The sequence below is a fragment of the Solea solea genome, chromosome 21 (genome assembly GCF_958295425.1).
Source record: "Solea solea chromosome 21, fSolSol10.1, whole genome shotgun sequence".
Taxonomy (NCBI): domain Eukaryota; kingdom Metazoa; phylum Chordata; class Actinopteri; order Pleuronectiformes; family Soleidae; genus Solea; species Solea solea.
The window spans coordinates 4,162,250-4,186,113 of record NC_081154.1 but is presented as its reverse complement, the minus strand read 5'-3'; the positions used below and the strand labels follow the sequence as shown (position 1 = coordinate 4,186,113).

General features: G+C 41.3%; 2 protein-coding genes across 3 annotated transcripts; one reads left to right on the top strand and one right to left on the bottom strand.

The window, feature by feature from the left end:
• Positions 1-1,221: 1,221 nt before the first annotated feature.
• lmf1 (lipase maturation factor 1) lies at positions 1,222-17,120 on the bottom strand. The gene is made up of 11 exons (XM_058621823.1): positions 16,916-17,120; positions 15,956-16,265; positions 15,324-15,334; positions 14,404-14,552; positions 9,445-9,510; positions 7,891-8,058; positions 6,419-6,599; positions 3,992-4,145; positions 3,718-3,901; positions 2,996-3,108; positions 1,222-2,376 (listed from the first exon to the last, which is right to left on the bottom strand). The coding sequence occupies exons 1-11, from the start codon at positions 17,118-17,120 to the stop codon at positions 2,190-2,192; spliced, it is 1,728 nt and encodes a 575-aa protein (XP_058477806.1). The 3' UTR covers positions 1,222-2,189.
• Positions 17,121-17,719: 599 nt separating this feature from the next.
• Positions 17,720-22,985, top strand: LOC131448746 (transcription factor Sox-8-like). Of its 2 annotated transcripts, XM_058621476.1 has the most exons (4): positions 17,720-18,111; positions 18,199-18,617; positions 19,830-20,074; positions 20,149-22,985. In XM_058621476.1, the coding sequence occupies exons 2-4, from the start codon at positions 18,220-18,222 to the stop codon at positions 20,961-20,963; spliced, it is 1,458 nt and encodes a 485-aa protein (XP_058477459.1). In that variant the 5' UTR covers positions 17,720-18,111; positions 18,199-18,219; the 3' UTR covers positions 20,964-22,985. The 2 variants fall into 2 exon arrangements, with proteins under 2 accessions (XP_058477459.1, XP_058477458.1); XM_058621475.1 differs by having other exon boundaries at positions 17,720-18,617.
• Positions 22,986-23,864: the final 879 nt, after the last annotated feature.

Below are 23,864 nucleotides of genomic sequence, written 5' to 3'. Positions count from 1 at the left end.
TCCCCGTGTACACGTCGCTTCTCTCTGGTTCAAAACATGCAGATTAGATTAACTGGACACTCTAATCTCTCTTTTGGCAAAAAATAAAAAAAAAAGCACAGGAAAAGAAAGTTGAGTTTGAAAATGTGTCTCATCGTGTTCCGTCTGAAGCGTTTTGGCTGAATGTGAACACACAGATGGCTCCTGTTGCTTCTCTGTGTTGTATAATATTCTGACTGTTACCAGATTAAACAATAGTTTGAATACGTAACAGCATTTTAGATAAAAGTATCTTTGCCAGGAGCAAACAATTAACAGCCTAGAGTTATCATTTTGAACCTGTATTTGACCTGGAAGATGCTTTTTATTCATTACTCATGTTGTATTTTGTTTGTTTTTTTGTATTTTTAAGCATATTTATAAAAGGCACAGACCAGAGCAGCACTCTATTCTCTCATTGTATTTCGTTTTATTTGATTTAATGGACGTTGTTGATGTAGGACGCAGGATGGATGATGTGCCGTCACACAAGTTTCAAACTTGGTCAGTTAAGAGTATTTATCTGATAATGAAACGTGTTGGAAACCAGCTCCTCCGACTCTGTGCCTGCGACTGCTCTTTCTTGAAAAACAAGGATCCACCGAGCGACAGAAACGCTCACAAGTCCCCGGCTGTTTGGTTCTTATCAGTGGAAACAGATGGTTCGCCGTGTCGCACACTCGCAGAGCTGGACCTGAATCTCTGCATCGCTACATCACACTCCCTCACAGGGAAGCGGTTAATTAGTGTCTGTCACTGTCTCGGCGGCACATGGTTGAACCGACACAAAGTCAATCACTCAAAACTCACAAAGACGATTAGAAGCCAGAGAAGGTTTTGATTCATGACTCGTCAAAAATGTGAAAATTCATTTTCATTCTGTGCAACAAAAAAACACTTTGTTGACAAGTTGTGATAAATTCCAAGTTGACAAGAAAAATAAAGACATAATGGATGAGTTTCAAGGTTCAGTAGAGAAGTAAAAAGCCTTTAAATACATGGAGAACAGCTCCATCTAGTGGCATCTTTGTGTCACTCTGAAACTACTGTGATGTGCAGTTTCATAAAATAATTGGGAATTTATTAGTATTCATTATGAATGTTTTAGCAATAAATACCTCTAGTTTATTTAAATATAATCAACACTGATGCGTTCGGGTCAATTTCTTTTACTTTTAACTGGAAAAAAATCCCTTTTTGAAGCCATTTTCAGGGGAAATTAATGAAAATATAAGCTATGAAATCAAAGTAAATAATATGGAAACCAGGAAACGCTTCAACGCTTCAGGCTTTTCAAGATATTTTATAGGGCACATTGAAATATCCAAGGAGCTGTAGAATCTTTTCTTTCTCCATCACTTGTACTCAATAATTTAATATTTAAAAAACTAGAAATCTGTGCATATACCAACACTGTCACACTGGGGGAAAAATAAATCCATTATTAATTAGAGATAAGAAGAACAGCAGCAACTGAGAAGAACAAATTAAATAGATTTGACGACATAAAACAGACTTTTAAATCTGGTATCAAGTTCATTTGCTTGTTTTTTTTAGCTGTAACTTTAAATAAATGAAGCGTGGTTGAGCCCGTTTGTCTGTTTTTGTGTTGTTTTTCAGGTGTATATTGTATTTTTGTTGAAGGTTATTGTTTCGATGATGTGTGCCGTGTGTTAGCTTCAATTTAAGGATTAAAAACAGTGTAATCTAAACCCTTAACCCTCTCTTCTACATTCTGCACCTTTAAAACAGGATCAATCTTCAGTGGTTTCACCTTTTCTCTAATTGTTCCTTTAGTAAATCAGACAAAGTGTCCACATTGGACAGTTAATTAGTCCTAAGTTAAGTTTATTTTCCCCCTTTTTATGTGAATCACTTCACAGCCTGAGGTCGTTCTGATATGTACGAGAGTCAAACTTCCAAAAAAAGTCCACATTTTATCCAGAACAACATGTGTCAATAACATGTTTACACTTTTACAGGCTGAAAAAAAACAAAAGAAACGATTTAATCACAGTTAAGAGACCTTGTTTTTGACAACTGAAGATTCTTCACGACAACAGAAAAACCTGACGTCATCTTCGTTGTAACATGAATCCTCCTCTCTCTGAAACTGACCTCCCTGAGGCGATTCTCTCCGGGTGCCGTTGTCCACATCATTTGTTTTGTCTTTACATCCTGTTCCGTGGTAAATGTGGGTGGGGCCAGTTCCTGGACTGGAAGTATCCTCTCAGTGCTTCCAGGTCGACTGCGGGGAAGTAAGGTCCGATGCGTTTCCTCAGCCACCACTTCCCCTGCACTGCGCTGGCGCTGCCCGGCACGCTGAACTTGTATCTGAAATGTTCTCCTCGTACCCACCTGACAGGAACAAGCACACAGGAGAGTGACACTGATTTAAACAGAAATCTTCCATAATCCTCTTTGTATTCATGTCATTTTTAATGTAACAGCATGAAAAAACATATTAGAAGTCCTTGGAAACTAAATTTAGACGATTCATCTGGAGCCAAAATGGTGAAAATGTTGGTTTGTTAACCCTTAAACACACTAAGACACACTTTTGTGTTTGTGACTTTTAATTTTCTAGAACATTTTATCTTTTTTTCATGCATATTTTTTCTATTGTAAACAACGTTAACTAAAATACTCACACTAACACCCCTACGCACAAAATGTCCTCATTGAAATTCATTCACTCACTTTTTTTGACGCATCGGGACAAAAACTTTTATGAAAAATTTTATGAAATGTAAAAAAAAAAAAATGCATATAAACAAATGTTTCTGTTGGTGAAATTGGTGGCCCGTGGGCCAAAATTGGCCAGCCAGCATCAGTATCATGGACCGGCAGATGATTTAACAAATCTGGTCTTAAATTATTTGATTATCTTCAAAAAAAAAAAAAAAACGGCTTTTATTCTGAAAAAACATGGAACTTATTCAAACAGATTGTGTGTGTGCGTATGTGTGTGTGTTACCTCGGTGGGTCTCTGCCCTGGAAGGGGTTGTGGTCGAGCAGGGAGAGGACGTTGCTGTCGTTGGAGAGCAGGCGTCCTGCGATGTGTATCACCCACTCACTCTGCTCATAGGTCTTTTAGAATACGAAAAAAAAATATTTATCAATATTTCGTTTACAAAAAAAACAGAAAGAGGGAGAGAGGTTTGGAAAGAGAGATGAAGAAGAACGAGGCACAAGGAACAAGAAAAGCGAAGACACGTTGGTGTAAGCGCAGAACTTCTGCCCCCTAGTGTTCATAAGGTAAGTGACAGATTTGAAGACATTAATGAATTTGAGATTTTTCAGCCAAATATTGCAATTAGAATTTGCAATAATATTATGTTTGATCAAACTTGAGATCAATTGTCACTGTTTTACAGATTCAAAAAATAATTATTAGTATAATCACATGAGATATGACACAAATATCGTCTGATGTGAATGAGAAGTAAAACTATAATACTATAATGCATATAGATAAGAAAAGACCCAGGTTTCCTCCCACAGTCCAAAAACACGCAGATTTGGACACTATAAATTGACCTTAGGTGTGAGTGTGAGAGTGAGTGGTTTGTCTCTGTGTCCCTGTGATGGACTGGCGACCTGTCCAGGGTGTGACTCCGCCTTTCGCCCCATGTCAGCTGGGATTGGCACCAGCGACCCTCATGTGGAGGATAAAGTGGTCAATGATGAGTTTCATACCTGAAAGGCAGCGAACCACATGAGCCAGTCCAGCCGGTAATGATACGGCGATATGAGGCACGGTCTTCGGTAAACATCTCCCGGCTTACACAGGAACTGGTATTCCTCCCAAACCGCATCAGGATCCTTTGGATCTGGACTCAAAGTTCCCTGGAAGATCACCTCGGTGCGCTCCTTGGTGATGCTGTGGGAGAGATGGGTGAGTAGTTAAAGAGCAGTGGGTACAGAGGTTGCATGACCCTTTGACCTCCGGCGATGGCTGACTGTACTGTACCTGCCAAAGGCCCCGTAGGTGTTGACGATGCCCAGGGGGTCGAAGGAGGTGTTCATCACCTGCTTGGAGCTCAACAGGTTCATCACCACTGGAACGCTCAGGAAGCCGATCGCAACGCCCAGAGAGACGTTCACCACCCGACGAATCAGCATACCTGAACATACAAAAACAGAAGAAACAGAAGAAACAGAAGAAAGAGAAGAAAGCTTTAAACGTGATACAGTTTAAAGCTGCAGTCTGTAACTTCAGGCAATGTTTGCTGTTGATTATTCCGCCTCAGTTTGGTTTCCATGAAGGAAGGAAGGTAGGTAGGTAGGATGGTGAATAGGTAGGTAGATAGGTAAGTTAGTAGGTAGGTAGGTAGGTAGGTAAGTTGGTAGGTAGGTAGGTCGGTAGGTAGGTAAGTTAGTAGGTAGATAAGTAAGTTAGTAGGTGGGTAGGTAGAAACGTTAGTAGGTAGGTAGGTAGGTAGGTAGGTAGGTAGGTAGGTAGATAGATAGGTAAGTTAGTAGGTAGGTAGGTGAATAGGTAGGTAGGTAGATAGGTAAGTTAGTAGGTAGGTAGGTAGGTAGGTAGGTAGATAGATAGATAGATAGATAGATAGATAGATAGATAGATAGATAGATAGATAGATAGATAGATAGATAGATAGATAGATAGGTAAGTTAGTAGGTGGGTAGGTAGAAATGTTAGTAGGTAGGTAGGTAGGTAAGTTAGTAGGTGGGTAGGTAGGTAGGTAGGTAGGAAGGTGAATATGTAGGTAGATAGGTAAGTTAGTAGGTAGGTAGGTAGGTAGGATGGTGAATAGGTAGGTAGATAGGTAAGTTAGTAGGTAGGTAGGTAGGTAGGTAGGTAGGTAGGTAGATAGGATGGTGAATAGGTAGGTCGGTGTTTTCAGTATTTTCAGCACAGATGTCACACCCTATCTACAACAATCTGAGCAAAAATGTATATAATTGCAGGGACTGTGTCTGATTCCCTCCTCTGTGGCTCGTCCTGAGGTTTATTTTCCTTTTTTTTCCAAAGGACAGATATTGGGACATTTTCAGATTGCGAAGCGCATTGAGCCAAACTGTGATTTGTGAATATGAGCAATGAAAATCAAATTGATTTGATTTGGAGGCACATCATTGTTCATCTTCAAAATAAAAGTCTGAGCGGCGCAGAGTTGACGAGAGTCCAAATCCAGAAGAAATTGTTTGTTACCGTCTGGCTTTGAAGTGACTTGTGGGCGTTGACGGGACTTGAGTCAGTTAATAGTTAATAAATGCTACAACTTAGTAAAAATAAAGGGAATCTAATTGGTCTGTTGCTTGTTACACCCATGTTATTTAAGAGAGTAATTATAAACCTTTTTGGATTAGACACCGTTTTTTGTTTTGACGACAGGTCTTGGACTCACCGTGTGCTGCACTTAGATTGTTAAAATAGAGCCTGGCATGTGTGTGTTTATACGTGTGCGACCACTTTAACAGTGGAAAAAAGGTTTGGCCTGTTAGATCATGGTTTGACTTGCTGGTATTGACAAATGCTGGCGGACTCTGCTTCCTACCTGACGCTGCCTGCTTGTCCCTCTCTGGTAAAGACATCAACGTAATCCACAAGAAAAAAAAAAAAAAAAAAGGAAAATAACACTTTTCTACACCGTTACAGACTTGCCGGGTCTGTTGAAATGATTTAAACACGCTCACACTTTGGGTAAAAGCATATTTTGTACTCTCGCATCCTCTAATAAATTAAAGAGGCCATTACGGGTCCAGCGAGACCAATTACGGTGAGGCCGCTCTCGCTCTTTTACGAGCCTGTTCTGTTAAAAAATAAAAGCGGCATCGCATTAAATTCCAATAAAGAACTGTGTATGTCATACTTTTCCCAGCTCCTCAACTATCCCTTTTTTTTTTACCCATGATTCCCCTCTTCAACTTCTTCCACCTACTTAGACCATTACCTTCAACTGTAAGTGAAACCTATATTATACACCAGTGTCTCACAACAGTACATTTTTGATATTTATGATATAATAAGATTTTTTAGTAGTAGTAGTAGTATTTTTATGGCCATTTGTGTAATAGGTAAACCAGGAATCTCCAAGAGATACATATTTAATTCGAGTTTATCCCTTTACTGGGCAACAGACTGTATTTGGTGACTTCCGCAGACATCCAAAACCGAGTTACCGTGCGTTACCGTGCGTCACAGAAAGTGGTCTATGACGCTCGAAGCTTCAGTGCAGATCCAGAATACAAAATATAAATATATTTTCTTATATAAGACAAGGAACCGTCTTGATTTTCTATATTAAAAAAACCTTTTTTGGAAAATGTAACAAAATTGTATCCTCCAATAACACTGTAGGGGTTAAAATGACTAATTTCAAAGTATTTTAACGAGTAAAAAAGTTATGCATGTTGTTGTGAATCTGAAAACCTTTGCTGGGTTTCGGGGTCCGTCCGGCAGCGTCCTCGTTCTGGATGTCAAGCACCGCCTTCTTGGCTCCACCGCCGGCGCGGAACAAGAAGCCGAGCGACGCGTCGTCAAAACACGCCAGACTGGGAACGATGGTGAGCCAGTTGAGGAAACTGAGGTTCCCGCTCACGATGAGAACGACCTGCAGCGGAAAGGAAAACATTAAGAACACGTTATTATTTACAATGAAAAACACTTGTAGGATTAAGGGAAGATTAAGGGAATAACACATTAAAACAGTAACACACATGAAAATGAAGTCTTTAGACGGCTTTTAAAAGCAGAGACAGAGATAAAAGCACCAAGTTTCAGTGTTTTTTGTAATAAGTAGTAAGTACGAGGAGCTTTGATTTAAGATATTTGTGTGTGCTCCTCACTACAACAGGGTTGCATCTCCATTTCTGTTGGTGACCTTGTGACCTTCTCTGTTCTTATATTTTTAGGCTTTCATGTTATATTTTAACTCATTTTCATGATATTATTTGTTTGGAGGCTCCACACGTTGTTGTTTTATCCACATCTTGTCAAAGATTAAAAAGAAGACTTGTTTTAAAAAATCATTTTTCTACAAGCACAACACAATGACACCTGAACTATTGTGCATTAGGCTGCAACTGATTCATATTTGTGTAATTTTCTCAATTAACTATTTGTTTGGTCCATAAATTATAAGGAAATGTTGATCGATGATGTCCACAAACCAAAATGACTCAGTTTGAATGATTTCTTGGAGCAAAATGATGATGAAAACCTGTCATAGCCCTGTGATACATTCCTGTGCAGGTAAATGTGAGGTACATCATTTTTTAAATGGACTAAAATCCAACACTGTACTGTTTTTAGATCCGTCCATTTTAGAACCAGAACCAAAAACCTTTTGGTTTTACTCTAATTTTCTAATAATAAAAAGTAATAAAAACTGTTGGCAGCGATAAAGGAACAAAAAATAGCTTTTACACGATGATTATTATAATTAGTAAATACAGAAAAACATATTACTGCAATGACCTCTAATAACAGATGAGTCACATAGACGTGTCCCCCCCCTTTTTCTGCAGAACACATTTGTTTATATGCATTTGCTTCAGTCATAAATTGACCATTCGTTCACGTCTAATCGATTACATCCCTCGCACCGCGACGTGGAACATACATCACGCATTCAAGTGTCCACCCCGGCGCCAAATCGGGATTAACATACAGTACAGCTGCTGTGTCTCCAGTGGAAACTATTTATCAGCGTGTACGCGAGCCAACGCGCCTCATAAATCATGTTATTTCAAATTTACTATAAAAGTTAAATAAACATATTAAATATACAGACCCGTGGTTGAACTTGAACTCTGTCCCCGCTAGAAAATGTCAAAAAAAATAGGTTTAAAAACCTGAAAAGGACTTATTTTAGAACTAAATATGGATGTTTTCATCATCACCTGGAACAGGATCTGGATGGCTCCGCTGATGACGCACATCCGTCTGCCGAGGAAGGTGAAGAACGGGACGACGAGCTCGATGAAGTGGTTGGACGACGTCTCGAAGACGTGGAACCACCGCGGCGAGCGGTGCATGTAGTAGGACATGGGGTTGGGAACTGGCTGAGTCTGGAAACAAGAACGAGGACGAAGAGGAGATTTGTTGTTTGTGCAGATAATCAAGACGTTGCGATTGTATCCAGTGTCAGCATTTCCAAACATAACTCTTTCTCTGTCTCGTTTTGGCACTCGTCTCTTAATTCCCCCGACGCTGCACCTCCCAGGTTCTAAATAAAGACGGAGCTTTATTTAAATGAAGCGCCTCCACCTACACATGTGCGCAAAATGAAAACACCACTGTGTGCGGATGATTACGCGCGTGTGCGTCGCGGCAGAACATGCAGAGCGGCGTCAGGAGAGGGGGCTGAAAAATAAACACGGCGCAGAAATAGGTGGAGATCGTTGGCAGGTCGCTCTGTACGCTCACTGTTTTTGTGAAGTGGGGGGAAAAAAGAGGGGGTGGGGTCGGGTTGTTTAACCTGTAGTGAACCAAAAACACACGTGGAAATCCAGCGGGCAGCGAGCCCGAGACCTCAGACGACCAAACAACCCCCGCCCGGCCCCCGGGGCAATTAGCTGCGTTACAGCAAACAAACAAACAAAAAGCAAACACAACTGAAAGTGCCTGAAACACTCACACACACACACACACACACACAGCACGCAGAGAGACGGAGAGATTCCGTCTCTCTCGGTCTCTCTCCGCACGTCTGAAAGGCAGCAGTGTGTCAGAGTGGGTTAATAAGGCTTCACCTGGCGCCAGTGGCTTTACATGTGTGTGTGTGTGTGTTTCTGGTATAAACGTTGACCTTGTCAGGACCAGTAGTCCTCATGGAAACCAAAACCTGGTCTTAATGAGGCAGACCCATACTTTAGGGCTAAGATTGAGGGATTAGGGATTCAGCTATCAACGTCATCCTTTAGGCCCCGCATAATCAAATTTCAAATGGTGGCCCGTGGGCCACATGTGGCCCAAAAGCAACCACTTAGTGGCCCGGCCAGTGGTCCCACCAGACAAACACTTTCCTACAGTCGCACTGACCCCGCGTGGGTCACATGTGACAAATAATCTATCGTTAATTCAGAGAAATGTTGCCAATACTGTGCACCTTTTTGATTTTATACACTAAAAATATGACCAACTTATTTATTTTAAATGTCAAAGAGAAACAGCAATGACAGCTACTACATTGCACAGTTTTTGTTTTTAAGGCTCTTTGAGGTGTACAAAGGAAAGAATTACTGACGTTCCCTCAGATCGTCATGGTCTTTAATTTTAAATTCGGTTTGAAAATGTGGCCCAGCTGAGTTTGTAATTGAATAGCCCCACTTTAGGCCTTTGGACTGCGTACGGTTTGTCAGGTGAAGCTCTATTTCATTAAAGCACAGAACATCTGTCACTTTGTGTAACAGGATGACTAAAGAGGACGGCATTGGAGAGAAACACAGGCACACCTCATAGTGATAGTCCATGCAGGTCAGGTCCCTCCAGCATTTGTCCCCTCGGATTTTAATAAGACCCTGTGGAAAAAAAACAGAAGACAAACATGTCATTTTAATGCTTTTAAACGCCTCAATCTTTACTGCAAATGAAATGTTATATGTGAACAGGAGCGCTCATCATCCAGCACAGAGCTGTAAGCTTGTGATACAAGTGGCTGCTGTCGATGCATGAGAAGAGAAACGGAATAATTCTCACAGCACGTCCACCACCAAACATCCAGGACGAGAGACTGTCAACGCCGACACTTCGGCTCGTCATGTGATTGGCATGGAATGTGGAACAAATCCACCGCTAACACCTCAAATCAGATTTAGAAGAAAAAAACAAACCAGGACGCTCAGCTGCTGCCGGCTGTTGAGACGCTGTAGTTAAAAATGCAGCTGATAATTCAATTCAATCACAAGATCCTGAAATGTGGCGAATTCAGACACAAACACGATAGCGACGCAAAGCCCAGGGCAGCCGAGTTAAACCGAGTAAACCCTAAAACTGAACAAGCTTCTACACAATCATGAGCCTATAGTCGTAAACGTATGGACACATTTAAGAAACTGGTGGTTTCTCCATCAATTTCATCATTAAACGAGGAATATTTGACACAGCCAGCAGGGGGCGACAATGAGCCTACTTCTGACTTTAGTAAAAAAGAGATAATTTGTTTCAGCTCTTCTTCATTCGCATACGATGTCAGACTTTGAAAATGATGTTCTCATTTAGACTAAAACAGATGATAAATCACAGCACATACAGTGTGATTGACAGCTGGTGTCTGCAGGTGACGTCTGTGAATTCGATAAATTTCAACAGAGAGAGAGAGAGCTGCGGAAATCACAAGGCCACATTGTTGTAAGTTATTAGGGATGGAATCGCCAGATACGAAAATGATCACAATATTTAAGTCACGATATTATCACGATATTTAAGTAACGATATTATCACGATATTTAAGTAACGATACAATATTATCACGATATTATCACGATATTTAAGTAACATATTATCACAATATTTAAGTCACCATATTATCATGATATCTAAGTAATGATACGATATCATCACAGTATTTAAGTAATTATATGATATTATCACTATATTTAAGTAACAATATGATATTATCACGATGTTGTGATATTCTCACACAGCAGCTCTCGTGAGAGTGAGCACTTGCAGCCATCTAGTGGACTGAAACGACAATTTTTTTTTATGCTAATCCACAAACACTTTAATGTTTAATTGTAACATCAGTTAAAAAATGATATTCTATCGTTACTTGGCGATATAATATCGCTGAGCAAAATATTACGATATTTCCCTGTATCGATTTCTATCCTCACTGAAAAAAGAGCTGAGTTTGTCCTGATTGAGGACAACAGTCTGAGGACAACGGTCTGAAGACAACAGTCTGAGGACAACAACGGTCTGAGGACAACAGTCTGAGGACAACAGTCTGAAGACAACAGTCTGAAGACAACAGTCTGAGGACAACAGTCTGAAGACAACAGTCTGAGGACAACAATCTAAAGACAACAGTCTGAGGACAACAGTCTGAGGACAACAATCTAAAGACAACAGTCTGAGGACAACAGTCTGAAGACAACAGTGTGAAGACAACGGTCTGAAGACAACAGTCTGAGGACAACAGTCTGAAGACAACAGTGTGAAGACAACGGTCTGAAGACAACAGTCTGAGGACAACAGTCTGAGGACAACAGGGCCGATGCGAGCTTGGAGCAAAGCCAAGAGCCTTAAACATGATGAAGAACCAGGGTGACGTGGACAGATGGTGAAAGACTGCGATAAATGTGAAGTAATAATCTGAAACCGCTCTAACAAAGTCATCAAACAGGGACACCAGACCATATGTCCTCACTGCTCACAGTGATGTGACTTAAATTAGTCGACACCAACCTTGACACCATTTATCTATTAAAAATTCTATTTAATACGATAAAAGTATTGCTTATTATGGTTTTGCTTTTCTGCCGAGCCTTTATGTGAACACTGCTAATTGTATTCCACAGCGTTCATGAAGCACTGAGATTAAATTAGCCGCGCTGTTTGTCGAGCGTCGCCCGATTACCCTCACAAGCAGCTGCAGCACAAATTAAAAAAGACATTTGAGCAGCTTCACGTCCCACCACAGTGTGCAAGTGTGATTTAATAGAACCCGCTCTGCTAATGGTGCCACGGTAACACTAATTAGTGAATAATTTATCAGACATTTATAAGGTGACACTCCTGATTAGCAGAGCATACTGTATGCGAGTCATGTGATGATATGTCGGGACTGTATGTGTGTGTGTGTGTGTCTACTTGTATTTGTTACCTCATTAGGACCCTTTCTAACATAAATACTGACCTTGTCAGGACCAGTAGTCCTCAAGAAGATCAAAACCTGAGGATGAACCTCATTTCTGAGGAACTGGTCAAATTTAGGGCTAACATTTAAACTGTGGTTAGGTTATGATGCCTGGTGTCAAACTGGCGTCATAATTGGCGTCATAATTGGCGTCAAACTGGTGTCAAAACTGGTGTCAAACTGGCGTCATAATTGGCGTCATAATTGGCGTCAAACTGGTGTCAAAACTGGTCTCAAATTGGCCTCAAACAGGCATCTAAACTGGCGTCAAACTGGTGTCAAACTGGCGTCATAATTGGCGTCAAACTGGTGTCAAAACTGGTGTCAAACTGGCGTCAAACTGGTCTCAAATTGGCCTCAAACAGGCATCTAAACTGGCGTCAAACTGGTGTCAAACTGGTGTCAAAACTGGCGTCAAACTGGTGTCAAAACTGGCGTCAAACTGGTGTCAAAACTGGTGTCAAACTGACGTCAAACTGGACACAGTTGTCCACATTATTATTTACAAAATTTTAGATTTATTTCTCTGCTTTTGATATTAATTGATTTATTTTCCATCATAAATGTATGTTTTTAAACACCAGTATAAAACCAGTATACACCATTCCGTATCAAAACGAGCACTTTTACTTTGAAACTCTGTGAAATATCACCACGAATATCTTTACTTGTAATTTTAAGCTAAGAGGCATCGCTTTACGTCAGGGATTAAAACAATAACAAGAGTAATTTGTGCGACAACTTCTTCTTCTTCTTCTTCTTCTTCTTCTTCCCAACATTTCCTGTGAGGCAACCGTTGAGCCGCCGCGTCGCCTCCACATGCAGGAACTCTGCAGCAGAGCCACAGAGCCGCGGTGAACCACAGACCCTCAGACTGACAACCGCTCATGACCAGAACTGATCGAACACAGAGTGTGCACTTTAAACTGTGCTTCATGTCCACAACGGCAACGACAGCAGAGTGTTTCCACTTGGTCCAGAACTGCTGATTTAACATAACGAGAGCCTGCCATCATTACCATGTCATCTCCACCCAAATTAGACGTGACATTTTCTGTCCTCGCCTTATCAACTTTAACGCCATGTGAATGTTATTTGGAAATTTAAAAAACCCTGCATGTCGGACATTCCTTCCAGCACCTGAATGCAGCGTTGTGATAAAATGACCATAAAAATGACAACCTCATTGTGATCGTGATCAGCTGATCCTGTCGGACTGAGAGGGATCCGTCCACCAGGTTCTAGTCAGAAGAGTTTTTAATAACAACAACAACATCTTCTACTAAGGTCTGTGGAGAAGAACCAACACAAACATTCAAGGAACTTACAACTAAAATGGATGTATGTCCATCCAACCATCCATCTTCTACCGCTTTATCCTCCACATGAGGGCCGCGGAGAGCTGGAGCCAATCCCAGCTGACATAGGGCGAAAGGTGGGGTCACACCATGGACAGGTCACCAGTGGATCGTGGAAGGAAACCCATGTGCACACAAGCCTGTTGGTTGGACCAAGGTTGTGAACCCCGACCTTTCAGCTGTGAGGCACTACTCTACCATGTTCTATCATAGGTTCAATTTCCACTTCTTCCGCCACTTTATCCTCCACATGAGGAACAACCGTCCACTCTCACACCTACGGTCAATTTAGAATGGCTAATTTGCCTAATCCCCAAATTGTAAAACCGGAGAACCGGGAGAAAACCCACGGGCACATATGAGGAACATGAAACCGTCATGCAGAAAGGCCCTTGTTCTGACCGGGTCACGAACCCAGGTGCTAACCCATACATCCACCGCGTGGCTCCACCAATATTTCCAGTTGTAAATGATGAAGTGCTGAGCCAAAATCAATCAAAACCAGATTTACACATTCACTGCATTCAGAGACTGTGCAGCTAATAATTCTGTAAAATATTAGCATTTTTTTTTTTTTAAACAGTGTAAGAGAATAAAGCTGTGCTGCAGCTTCCCTCGCGGTCTCCATAGAACATAAAACCCCCGCTGGGTTTGCGGCGGCCGCACTGATTGGCAGATAAAACCCGCTCGGTGGTCTGACACTCGCCATGGAAACTGTCAAACAAGCAGACATGTTGTTTCGCCAGCCGTATATTTCGGGTCGGATTTTCCAAACACTGGCGGCGTTTTATAGCGGAGCTGCAGCTCCAAGAGTAACGGTCTAAAATCAGGAGGACAAACACTGGAATATCTTTGGGAACTTTTTTTACATCCCCGTCCTGGATAAAGTACTCAGGCCTGTGTGTGTGTGTGTGTGTGTGTGGAGCTGAACTCGTCTGTCTGCATGAATTTATAGTATCTGTTTCCTCCCGGACAGAAATATCCATGTCTCTCTGGTCTCTCCCCACAGGGAATCTGTTAGTCAAGGTGCTGCTGACAGGGCAGGGGTTTAGAGAGTGCTGGAGCCCCTGAGTGTACTCCCATTTTATTCATTTTAATTCTGTTTGACAAGTTAAATACAAGTGAAGCAGAGATTTTTTTTTTTTGCAAAAACATAAAGAAAAATATGGCCAATATTGTCACGTTGTACTCACAGCTCCTAACATGATGCGGACAATGAGCCACCGGAATGTCCAGATGCAGACGAGGGACGGGGGACAGCGGCGCGGGACCTGGGACAGAGTCCAAAGCGGACACAAGAAAATGGCCAGGAAGCCCGTCTCCAGCAGCTGAGTCTCCCAACCTGCACACATCATCAGGAGGTCCACCGTTACGTGCTTCTGCTACTGAAAGAACAAGCGGTGATGAAAGCCTGCAGGAACCTGGACTCACTGCTGTGTGTGTTTGCACAGCCAAAGCAGACAGACACTGTTAAAGCAGCAGTTAAAGCTGCGGACGCTGATCGTCCTCCTCTCTCATCCTTATATGACCTCATGAACACGTTTGGTTTATTAGAACTCGAGTAAGTGAACAGTGTCCTCAGCACAAACACTCCTGTACTTGCGTCTGAATCTGGATTGCAGGAGCTTAGTTTGCAGACTTTACATCTGCACCGTCAGCCATAAAATGAGAATAATTTGTCCAAATGTAAAGTGGGATTAAGCGAGAAGAACAATGCTGAAATTGGAGCCACGGCAGCAAACCACAGACATCGTCCTGGCATCTCTGGATAGAAAGTCTCATTAAGCAATCAGAGACCTCGCCACTTATCTGAGCCAGAGCCCTAACCGCCTCTTATTTCTAAGAGGCAACATATTGTGTATCAATAACCCTCAATTCAGCCGGTGACAGTGGGGTTTTTATCCAATAACTGGCGTTAAACAACACACATGAGAAAGCCGGTGGTAAGACGGAGACATTTCAAGGTCATTAATTACCAATATTTATTCATGTAATCCGATCGCTCTGACATACAGGAGTTCATTTGTGGAGTTTAGTGTAAATACAAACTGCAGTTTGAGTGATTTTACCACAAAAGATTCCACTTCTTCTGTTTCACGATGAGTTCACTTACCAAAGGAGTACCTGGGAAAAAAGGGACAATAGCATTATTAAAATTAAATGAAGACATATTCTGTAGCTTTTATTATAAAGACGGTGGGGCTAAAACTTTTACTGGATGAATCGTCAACTAGTTTAATAAGTGTGCTTCTTTAATGTGAATGTTGCTCCATTTGGCAAAAGAAATCATTAAAACGGAATCGTTTCCAGGTTTGGTAAACACCGATCAACATTTTCTGCACATTTTCTGATATTTTCTACACAAAAACGATTACTAGATGAATCGATTATGAATATAATCATTAGTTGCCGCCCTCAAAAAAGTGGCTAAAATACACCAAAAGTGGTTAACGGTGTTTTCTTCTGCATTTGATTGGGAAGCAGCAAAAATTGTTCTGTGTCTGAGATGATCTAGAAACCATAAATATCATGAAGTAAGAGTTAGAAAGCTTAACAAAAGTATTATTAGTATTATTATATTATTAGTAGTATCATTATCATTATCATTAATATCGATATCAAACATAGTAGAGTAGAATCAAAGTAATCAATTAAAGGTTATCTTCAAACGTCTAAAACCTAAAGTTTGAGTTACATACAGCCCAAGTATGTAACTTGTGGGCGTGTTTGCCGTGTGCGACTCACCACAGCTGCCCCACGCTGACCAGCGAGCGGTAAAGCACCCACAGTGTCGCCATGACAACCATGTTGGCCATCCCCGTCACCAGCACCAACCCGGACAGAGCCATTCCCACCAGGGCGATGCCGTCCAGGTTGCCGTCCATGTCGTCCCAGGACAGGAACCAGAGGACAGAGGGCGTGTACGCCAGAGCGGCCACGCCTATCTTCCCGCCCACGTAGCGCTTCACGCTGTTCAGGTAGCTCTTGCAGGGCATCAGACCGTTTTCACCGATCAGCTGCTTGTTCTGGTTGTAAGCGACGGTGAACGCCACCACTGAAATCCAATCCAACATTTGTTACTAAAGCACATTTAAAAACAGAGTTGACCAAAGTGCTGTGCATTAGGGGATGAGAACCGGTATCGGTCAGTATCGGTATGATACTGGTCGAAATCATTATCATACGGGAGCCTGACAGGGACAAACATGAGGTACAATAAAGAGCAAAATAAGTTTTTTATGGATTATGGTTTTAGGGCTGCAACAACTATTTTGATAATCGATTATAATCGGTTTGAGTGGAATAATTAAAACAAGTTTTTTGTTTTTTCAGCTTCTTAAATGTGAATATTTTCTGGTTTCTTTGCTCCATATGACAAAGAAATCATCATTTAGTTTCTGAGAATTTGAGAACATCATCCTGTCAACATTTTTCAACATTTACTGGCATTTTATGGACCAAACAAGTATAAAAAAAAATAATCATTAGTTGCAGCTCTTAAAATAGACACATTATATCTGTTATTCACAATGTTATTATAAAAACAAGCTTATGTTGACACAGTTGATGCTTGAGACTGAGATTAGGATCACACACACTAATCGATACTTCTCAGGATCATCATCACTGATCATTAATGTCGTCATAAAGACAATAACACCACAGCTTTGTGTTTCACGTGTCACTAAAGTTCAACAAACTCACAGTAAATAAAGGCGACGGAGCGCAGCAGCACGATGCGGGTGAGCCAGTAACTTCCGGTGTGCAGCGACTCCAGCCTCTGCTCAGTGTCCGCGCCTCCTCCATGTTTTCCACTGCTGCTGTCCACTGTCTCTGTCTCTGTCTGTCTCTTATTGTCCACGCGTCTTCTCCTCACAGAGCTGCCTGCTCCCTCACTGGAGTCCGCCATGTTCATTCACGGAGCTCAGTCACGTGACCAAACAAACGCGGAAGTGATTCTTTTTTTTATTTCAAAACAAACTTATTTGTTAATTAATAATTATTATATAAAGTATATATAAATATATAAAAATAAATATTAAAAATACTATACAAATAAATACGCAAAATTAATTACATTACATTAGTTACATTATAGAATCAATAAAAAAATAAATACAAATATTTGATATTCTTTACACATTATTATTTCTTGCTTATTTGCTTTTCTTCTGTTATTTTTAAATATAACATGGAACTTTATCGCTTCATTATTTTACATCAAGTTTCTTTTTGAATTATATATGTATTTCTTATAATATTATCAGGGCCGTTTTCTACCATTTGAAGGGGCCCAATGTATTGCGGAGGGGGGGGGGCTAGTTTGGTCAGCAGAGGGCCGGTCAAGTGACTTTTTGAGGAAATAAGACATCAAAATACGAAAATGTTTCACAGAATTTCAAAATAAAATGTTCATTTTGATATGGACAGATAATTAGTTAATAATATAAATGTATGTATGATGCGACTGAGCCATTTTGCACCACTTTTACTCATTCCCCATGTTTTCAAAAACATTTTCACCACTTACTTTCATTTTCACTGTTTAGGGCCTCAAAAATGTGAAAGAAATGAAGTATGAGCCAACAATAAGAACAAAAACACTTGTAAGAATAAGACTTTTATTGGAGTTAGTAAGGAACTTTACATTTATAATGTGTTTTCTCTAATGCTACTGTTGATGCCTCCTCTTGCTTCTTCTTGCCAAACTGGGAGGAACCGCTGTAAAAAAGTGTTAAAAAGCCAATCGGAGTGAAGGGGAGGAGAGACACGAGTATTAAGGAGACTCACAGACTAAGTTAAGTCAAGTAAAACAGTGACTCCTGCATGGTTAAATTCAGCTCTTGCTGCACAAATGGGAATTTCAAGAAGAGAAACGTGAGATTTAACCTGACTATAGGGTAAGACATTTCTCCTTCTGTGCGCTTTTACGCACGGTGACGTCTTTGGGAACTGGACCACAGTAAAAAAACAAAAAGTGTTTACAGATTTCTACCGGGGGCAAAAATATGACAGAGGAGACCAAACCGTTAACGGAGCATCCGTGCAGTCCAGCGGGCAGCGACCGCTCCATGACCCCGCATGGTTCGGACTCAGAGTCTCCAGCTTCTGCAGCGGAGTCTGACGCACGGGACACTGCGTCCGGAAACACGCCGCAGCGTGGCGCGGAGACCGAGCGCTTCCCCACCTGCATCCGCGACGCGGTGTCGCAGGTGTTGAAGGGCTACGACTGGTCGCTGCTGCCGATGCCCAGTCACGGTGAGCGAGGACTGAAGAGTAAACCTCACGTGAAGCGGCCGATGAACGCGTTCATGGTTTGGGCACAGGCGGCGCGCAGGAAGCTGGCGGATCAGTATCCTCACCTGCACAACGCCGAGCTCAGCAAGACGCTGGGGAAACTGTGGCGGTGAGTATTGCAGAGGTTCGACTGTAAACCACACATGGGCAACATAAGGTCCTGGGGCCACATGTGGCCCGCAAACCAGTTTCATCCGGCCCACAGCGTCCTCACAGGTTACCTATAGATCTGATATGGTTAGACATATGAAGAGACAATGCAATACAAAGTTACTGCAAATACAGACCAAACATCAGTTTTGCTCCTTCATATTAATAGCATTTAACTTTTAACACACAAGTATATTTTAATTTTAAAATGTAAATGTTACACATATTGCATATAAATATGGATTTACTGATTATTATTTCTTTAAATTTTTTTAGTTGTGGCCCTTTGCTTGCTTCAGTGTTGCCCATCCCTGCTGTAAAACTGTGGCACATTCTGACCTGAATGTGAATTATGCACTACAAGCTGTCATTTACTTGTTTATGACCTGTTTACGATGTTTTGATGTTGATGTTTTGTTTTCTTGTGATGCCATGTTCAAGTCATGCTATGGTTATTGATGTCAATTCTTGTATGTTTACCAGGCCAAAGATCAAACATTTTAAATGAATCCAATCCCAGAATGAGAATCCTATTTCAAAACTAAGCATAAAAGACATTGACTAACATTGATGTTTTACATATATATATATATAATATATTAAATTCAATATATAGAAAAATAAGGCATTCATCAATCAAAGAGCATGAACCAATTGGGACAGGAATAGCTGTTTCCGTTTAAGATAGTCAGTGATGGAGTAAGTAGGCTTATTTATGTGGTGATTTCTCACCACATAACTAATAATAGTACTACCACTGCACTGTAAAAAATAACAAGCACACGTTTAAAAAATATTATGTAACTTAAGTAAAATATGTAAATGTAGGTAAAATATGTATCACATACCGCGAAAGTATCTAAGATACTTGGAAAAAAACAATAATAATACTGTTAGAAATTGTAATACTGAAGTATTATTATCAAGCTATTGAATTTACTGTAGTGGCAGATGATCTAATATGAATTATTTCATATATGGTTAAATGGTGTATCACATTGTTAATGGAAAATCCTAATATTTAACTTGTGAGTGACATTCCGCCATAATATGCAGTATAATCTCATTTAAAATGATTTGTACTTTCCTGACATGGTGGCTTTTCGAAATAATGTGATCCAAGGTCCTAGCATCTAGAAGAATGCATGTAATCCACTTCTCTTGTGTCCAGAATTCTCTCTGAAACAGAGAAGCGTCCCTTTGTCGAGGAGGCCGAGAGGCTGAGGCTGCAGCACAAGAAAGACTACCCCGACTACAAGTACCAGCCTCGAAGACGGAAGAGCTCAAAACCGGGTTTAGGGGATTGTAAGGCTGGACTGGTCCAGCAACAGCAGGATTTGTTTAAGACAGAACCAGGGACAACCAGGGTGGCTGGTACGGGGGACACGCATCATCATTACTATCCAGACAGGACAGGTAAGACTGTGAGACTATAGATGTATTTGATAAACTTTTCTTTCAGGATATAATGTTTTGGTTTTGGTTTTCAGGCCAGTCTCATGGACCTCCAACACCTCCCACCACTCCGAAAACTGACCTCCACTCGGGCGGCAAACATGATGGCCACCAGGTTGTGGATGGTGGTGGCAGCGGCGCCACCATCAACAACAGTGGCAGTGGCAGCTCTGCTCCACCTCCTGGCCGCCAGAACATCGACTTCAGCAAAGTGGACATCTCAGAGCTCAGCACTGATGTCATAAGCACCATCGATGGATTCGATGTGCACGAGTTTGACCAGTATCTGCCTCCAAACAGCCACAGCTCCGCTGTTCTAACTCCGCCAGACTCCAGCCATGGACACAACACCACCACCACCACCACCACAGGATCATTCGTCCTACCGAACGTCTACTCTCACTCCCACAGCAGTCCAATCTGGACTCCCAAATCTTCTAGTGGTCCATCGCCTGGAATGCCACCAACATCTTCTAGTAGTGACACCAGTGAGGACAGTGGCCACAAACCTCAGATTAAAATGGAGCAGATGAGCCCAGGTCACTACAACAGCTCGTCCTCTTCTACTCCACCACCTCCTCCAGAGTACACCTCCCTCAGCTCAGGAACCTGCCCTCCCTCCTCCTCTACCGCTACATCTTCCGCCAGCCAGTACAATGACCTTCAGTGCCCCAGTTTCTACAGCGCCTTCTCCGGCTACCCCGCCGGTCTGTATCAATACCCCTACTTCCACTCCTCCAGGAGTCCATACGCCACGCAGCTTATCAACAGTTTGGCCTTGGCACCGTCTCCGCGCAGTCCTCCCTCTGGCTGGGAGCAACCGATCTACACAACGCTCTCCAGGCCTTGAATGAAAGGATACAAAAACTGTCATAAAAAAACAGATTCACTTGAAGTATTTCCGGAGGTTTTGAAGGGTCCGGATTTCGTAGGACGGCACTTACAACTGTTAGCTGAATGGATCAAATTTGTTAGCTGACAAAGAGGTGTTGTTTTGACTCTTTACTGAGGGAAACAGTCAGTGAAAGGCTGATTAAAGCCTTATGATACACTCAAATGTTCCATTAAAAACTGCACACTAATGAAATTGTCTTAACTAGGCAGGCTGTTGGAGATTTAATAGCAGGTTTTTCCACACACTCATATTAGTAGAATTACCAACATAATAATAAATTTTTTACAAATATGTACAAATAATCAGCCTGATTAGAAATGGTTTTTTTAAAGTTTATTTAAGCAATAGTTATTATTTTTTTGAAAACAAAGTACGTAGCGTTCTTGCTGAGAGTTATATGAGAAGTTTGATACCACAGTCCCTATACTTGTGGGCTAAATATAGCATAGTTAGTTAGCCTAGCTTAGCATAAAGAGTGCTAATTTTTGAGTGTTACGATAACCCCTTTTAAAAGCCACAACCTATTGCTTTTTTTATGCTTTTGTAAACTAATGAGAGACAGCATTGGCAGTGCAAGGTGGTACAATGCTTACTTTCTAGACCAGAAAAGCAGGTTCTATGCTTTATGGTAGTTGATGAACATCAGTGTGTTATATTAATGTAGTTCTTGGCAGGTTATCCTCCCATAATATTCAAATTTTATAGCAGCAAACTATGAATTTGGCCTATTTTGTGAGTGTAAAATGAAAATGAACCACAACCCTTAATTAAGCACTTGTTTCCCATTTAAGTGATTTATGTGTGTCCAGGGAGAAATAAATTTAAAAAAAAATTATTTAACGTAATAATATTTGCTGTGTGATTATCCTGCTGATTTCATTATACATGTTTTCTTTAGTTTTCCTCGAGGTGACACTATGTGCGATATGAGTGTTACAGGGACACAGTCACAGCAACAGGCAGACACAATAAATCAAATCCAATATCTCTGAGGCATATTCTCCCCTGGCTGGACTTCGTGTCTGATTTTACTGCCGACCTGCTCCTAAGTGCTGCCTCATTCCCAGTTTGTTTTGCGTCCAGTCCAACAGCTGCTCCTGCTGCGTTTCCTGGGAGTACATAAGATAATTTCACAGTCCCAACTCTGTGTGGATTGTTGCCGTCCAAGGCCTGATGGACGGGACAGCTGGACGAGGTGTTTAAGTTTGTTCGACTAAACTAATATTCTCGACAAATAGTTACACTGGTAAAAATTCTGTGCTGAAGCAGCAGGTTGTTTTTTTTTACTCCGTAATGATTGTGCCAGAATTTCACTGGCAATATTATCTTTAGGACAAACATGGTGGTGGCTGAGATGGAGTTCCAGCCACTTTTAAAGACTTCCTGTGCAGGTTCGGGGCCTGGCTGCTGCAGCTCAGTGGCTTCACTGTCTCGCAAGTTTACCGTGGCAACCCGGTCACCAACGTCAACACAACATCCAGACAGAGGGAACATTGATCGACACATAAAAATAAGAACCCTGGAGCCATGCGTGGAAGTTTGTGTAAGAGTGGCGAGATCATCAGGTGACAGACCTTCAGTCAACACTCAGTGTGACTGCGTGGCTCTCTGCAGTGGTTTGGTCTCCGTGCACCATGACTGATGAGCACCACCATCTGTAGCATGGAATAAATGAACGTCCTGGGCCCTTATGGAACATACTGGAGAGGTGTCTCCTCGGCAATGAGACGGACTTCCTTCACATATTCATTTATAAAAAGTGTTCATCCAAAGTGAAAATGTTTCAACTCTTCTTCCTCCTCCTCCAGATCAGCTTCTCAAAGATCTTGTTTTTCATACACCATTTAAAACCATGCAATTGTATATAGAGCATATTCAAGTTGTAGTTCACAAACATAATTATAGTTTGTTTATCTGGAAACATGCATTAAAAAAACATTTGTCTCTAGAGGGGAAACTCAAAGAAGTGAATGTTACTTGAGTTAAACGATGTCTTACAAAGGGATTCAGTGAAAAAAGCCAAACTGTTGGTGGTCGACTTGCATTGTGGGTAATGTAGGCAGCTGGTCTTCACAAGGTGGAGGAAGAATAGATTATATTAGATTCTGTCCAAATCTCTTCAATTTATATCTATAGTGCATAAAAATCTAAAAACTGTGGTTTAAAGTGATTTTCATGTCTCCTTTCTCTTTACAAGGATTCCCAGGGTCGATGTGGTCCGACTTGTAAGTAAGAGACGAGCGCCATCTGTTGGGGGGAAAAGGACATAGCTGCACTTTTAACCTAGAGCTGCCTGTATTGTGGACTCTCTGAAAAGAAAATTTCTAATATTAAATTGCTGCGTTTACAGTAATATTTAGTGTGTGTTAGAGCAAGATTCAGGTTTGTTTTTTTTTATTTATTTTTTGGTAACGTTGCTCATCAAAGTCCATCCATTCATCTTCTACAGCCGGCGCTGGTGCTGAAAATTAGAGTGAGTCATTTTTACACACACCAAAATTAGTGACAGTGAATTCAACCTCTGCATTTAACCCACACCAGTAGTGAATAGCAATGGGTAGCAACAGGGATCAGGTGCCTTGCTCATGGGCAACCCAGCCCTTGACCCTTACAGGGATTTGAACCAGCAACCGTACGGTTACCCAATTCCCTTAATCTTAGCCAAAAACACACAAGGCTGACATTAAACTCAGACATGTACTAGTTTTGTACGTTCTATTGTTTGTTGTTTGTGTGCATTTGTACAAATCCATGGTCAGGAAGTGAGGCGTAGGGTGTCTGCGCTCCACGGCGTTCATGTTGTCCCTATAAAGAAAAGCTTTAAACACATCCATTAAGTCATCTTATAACCAGTTT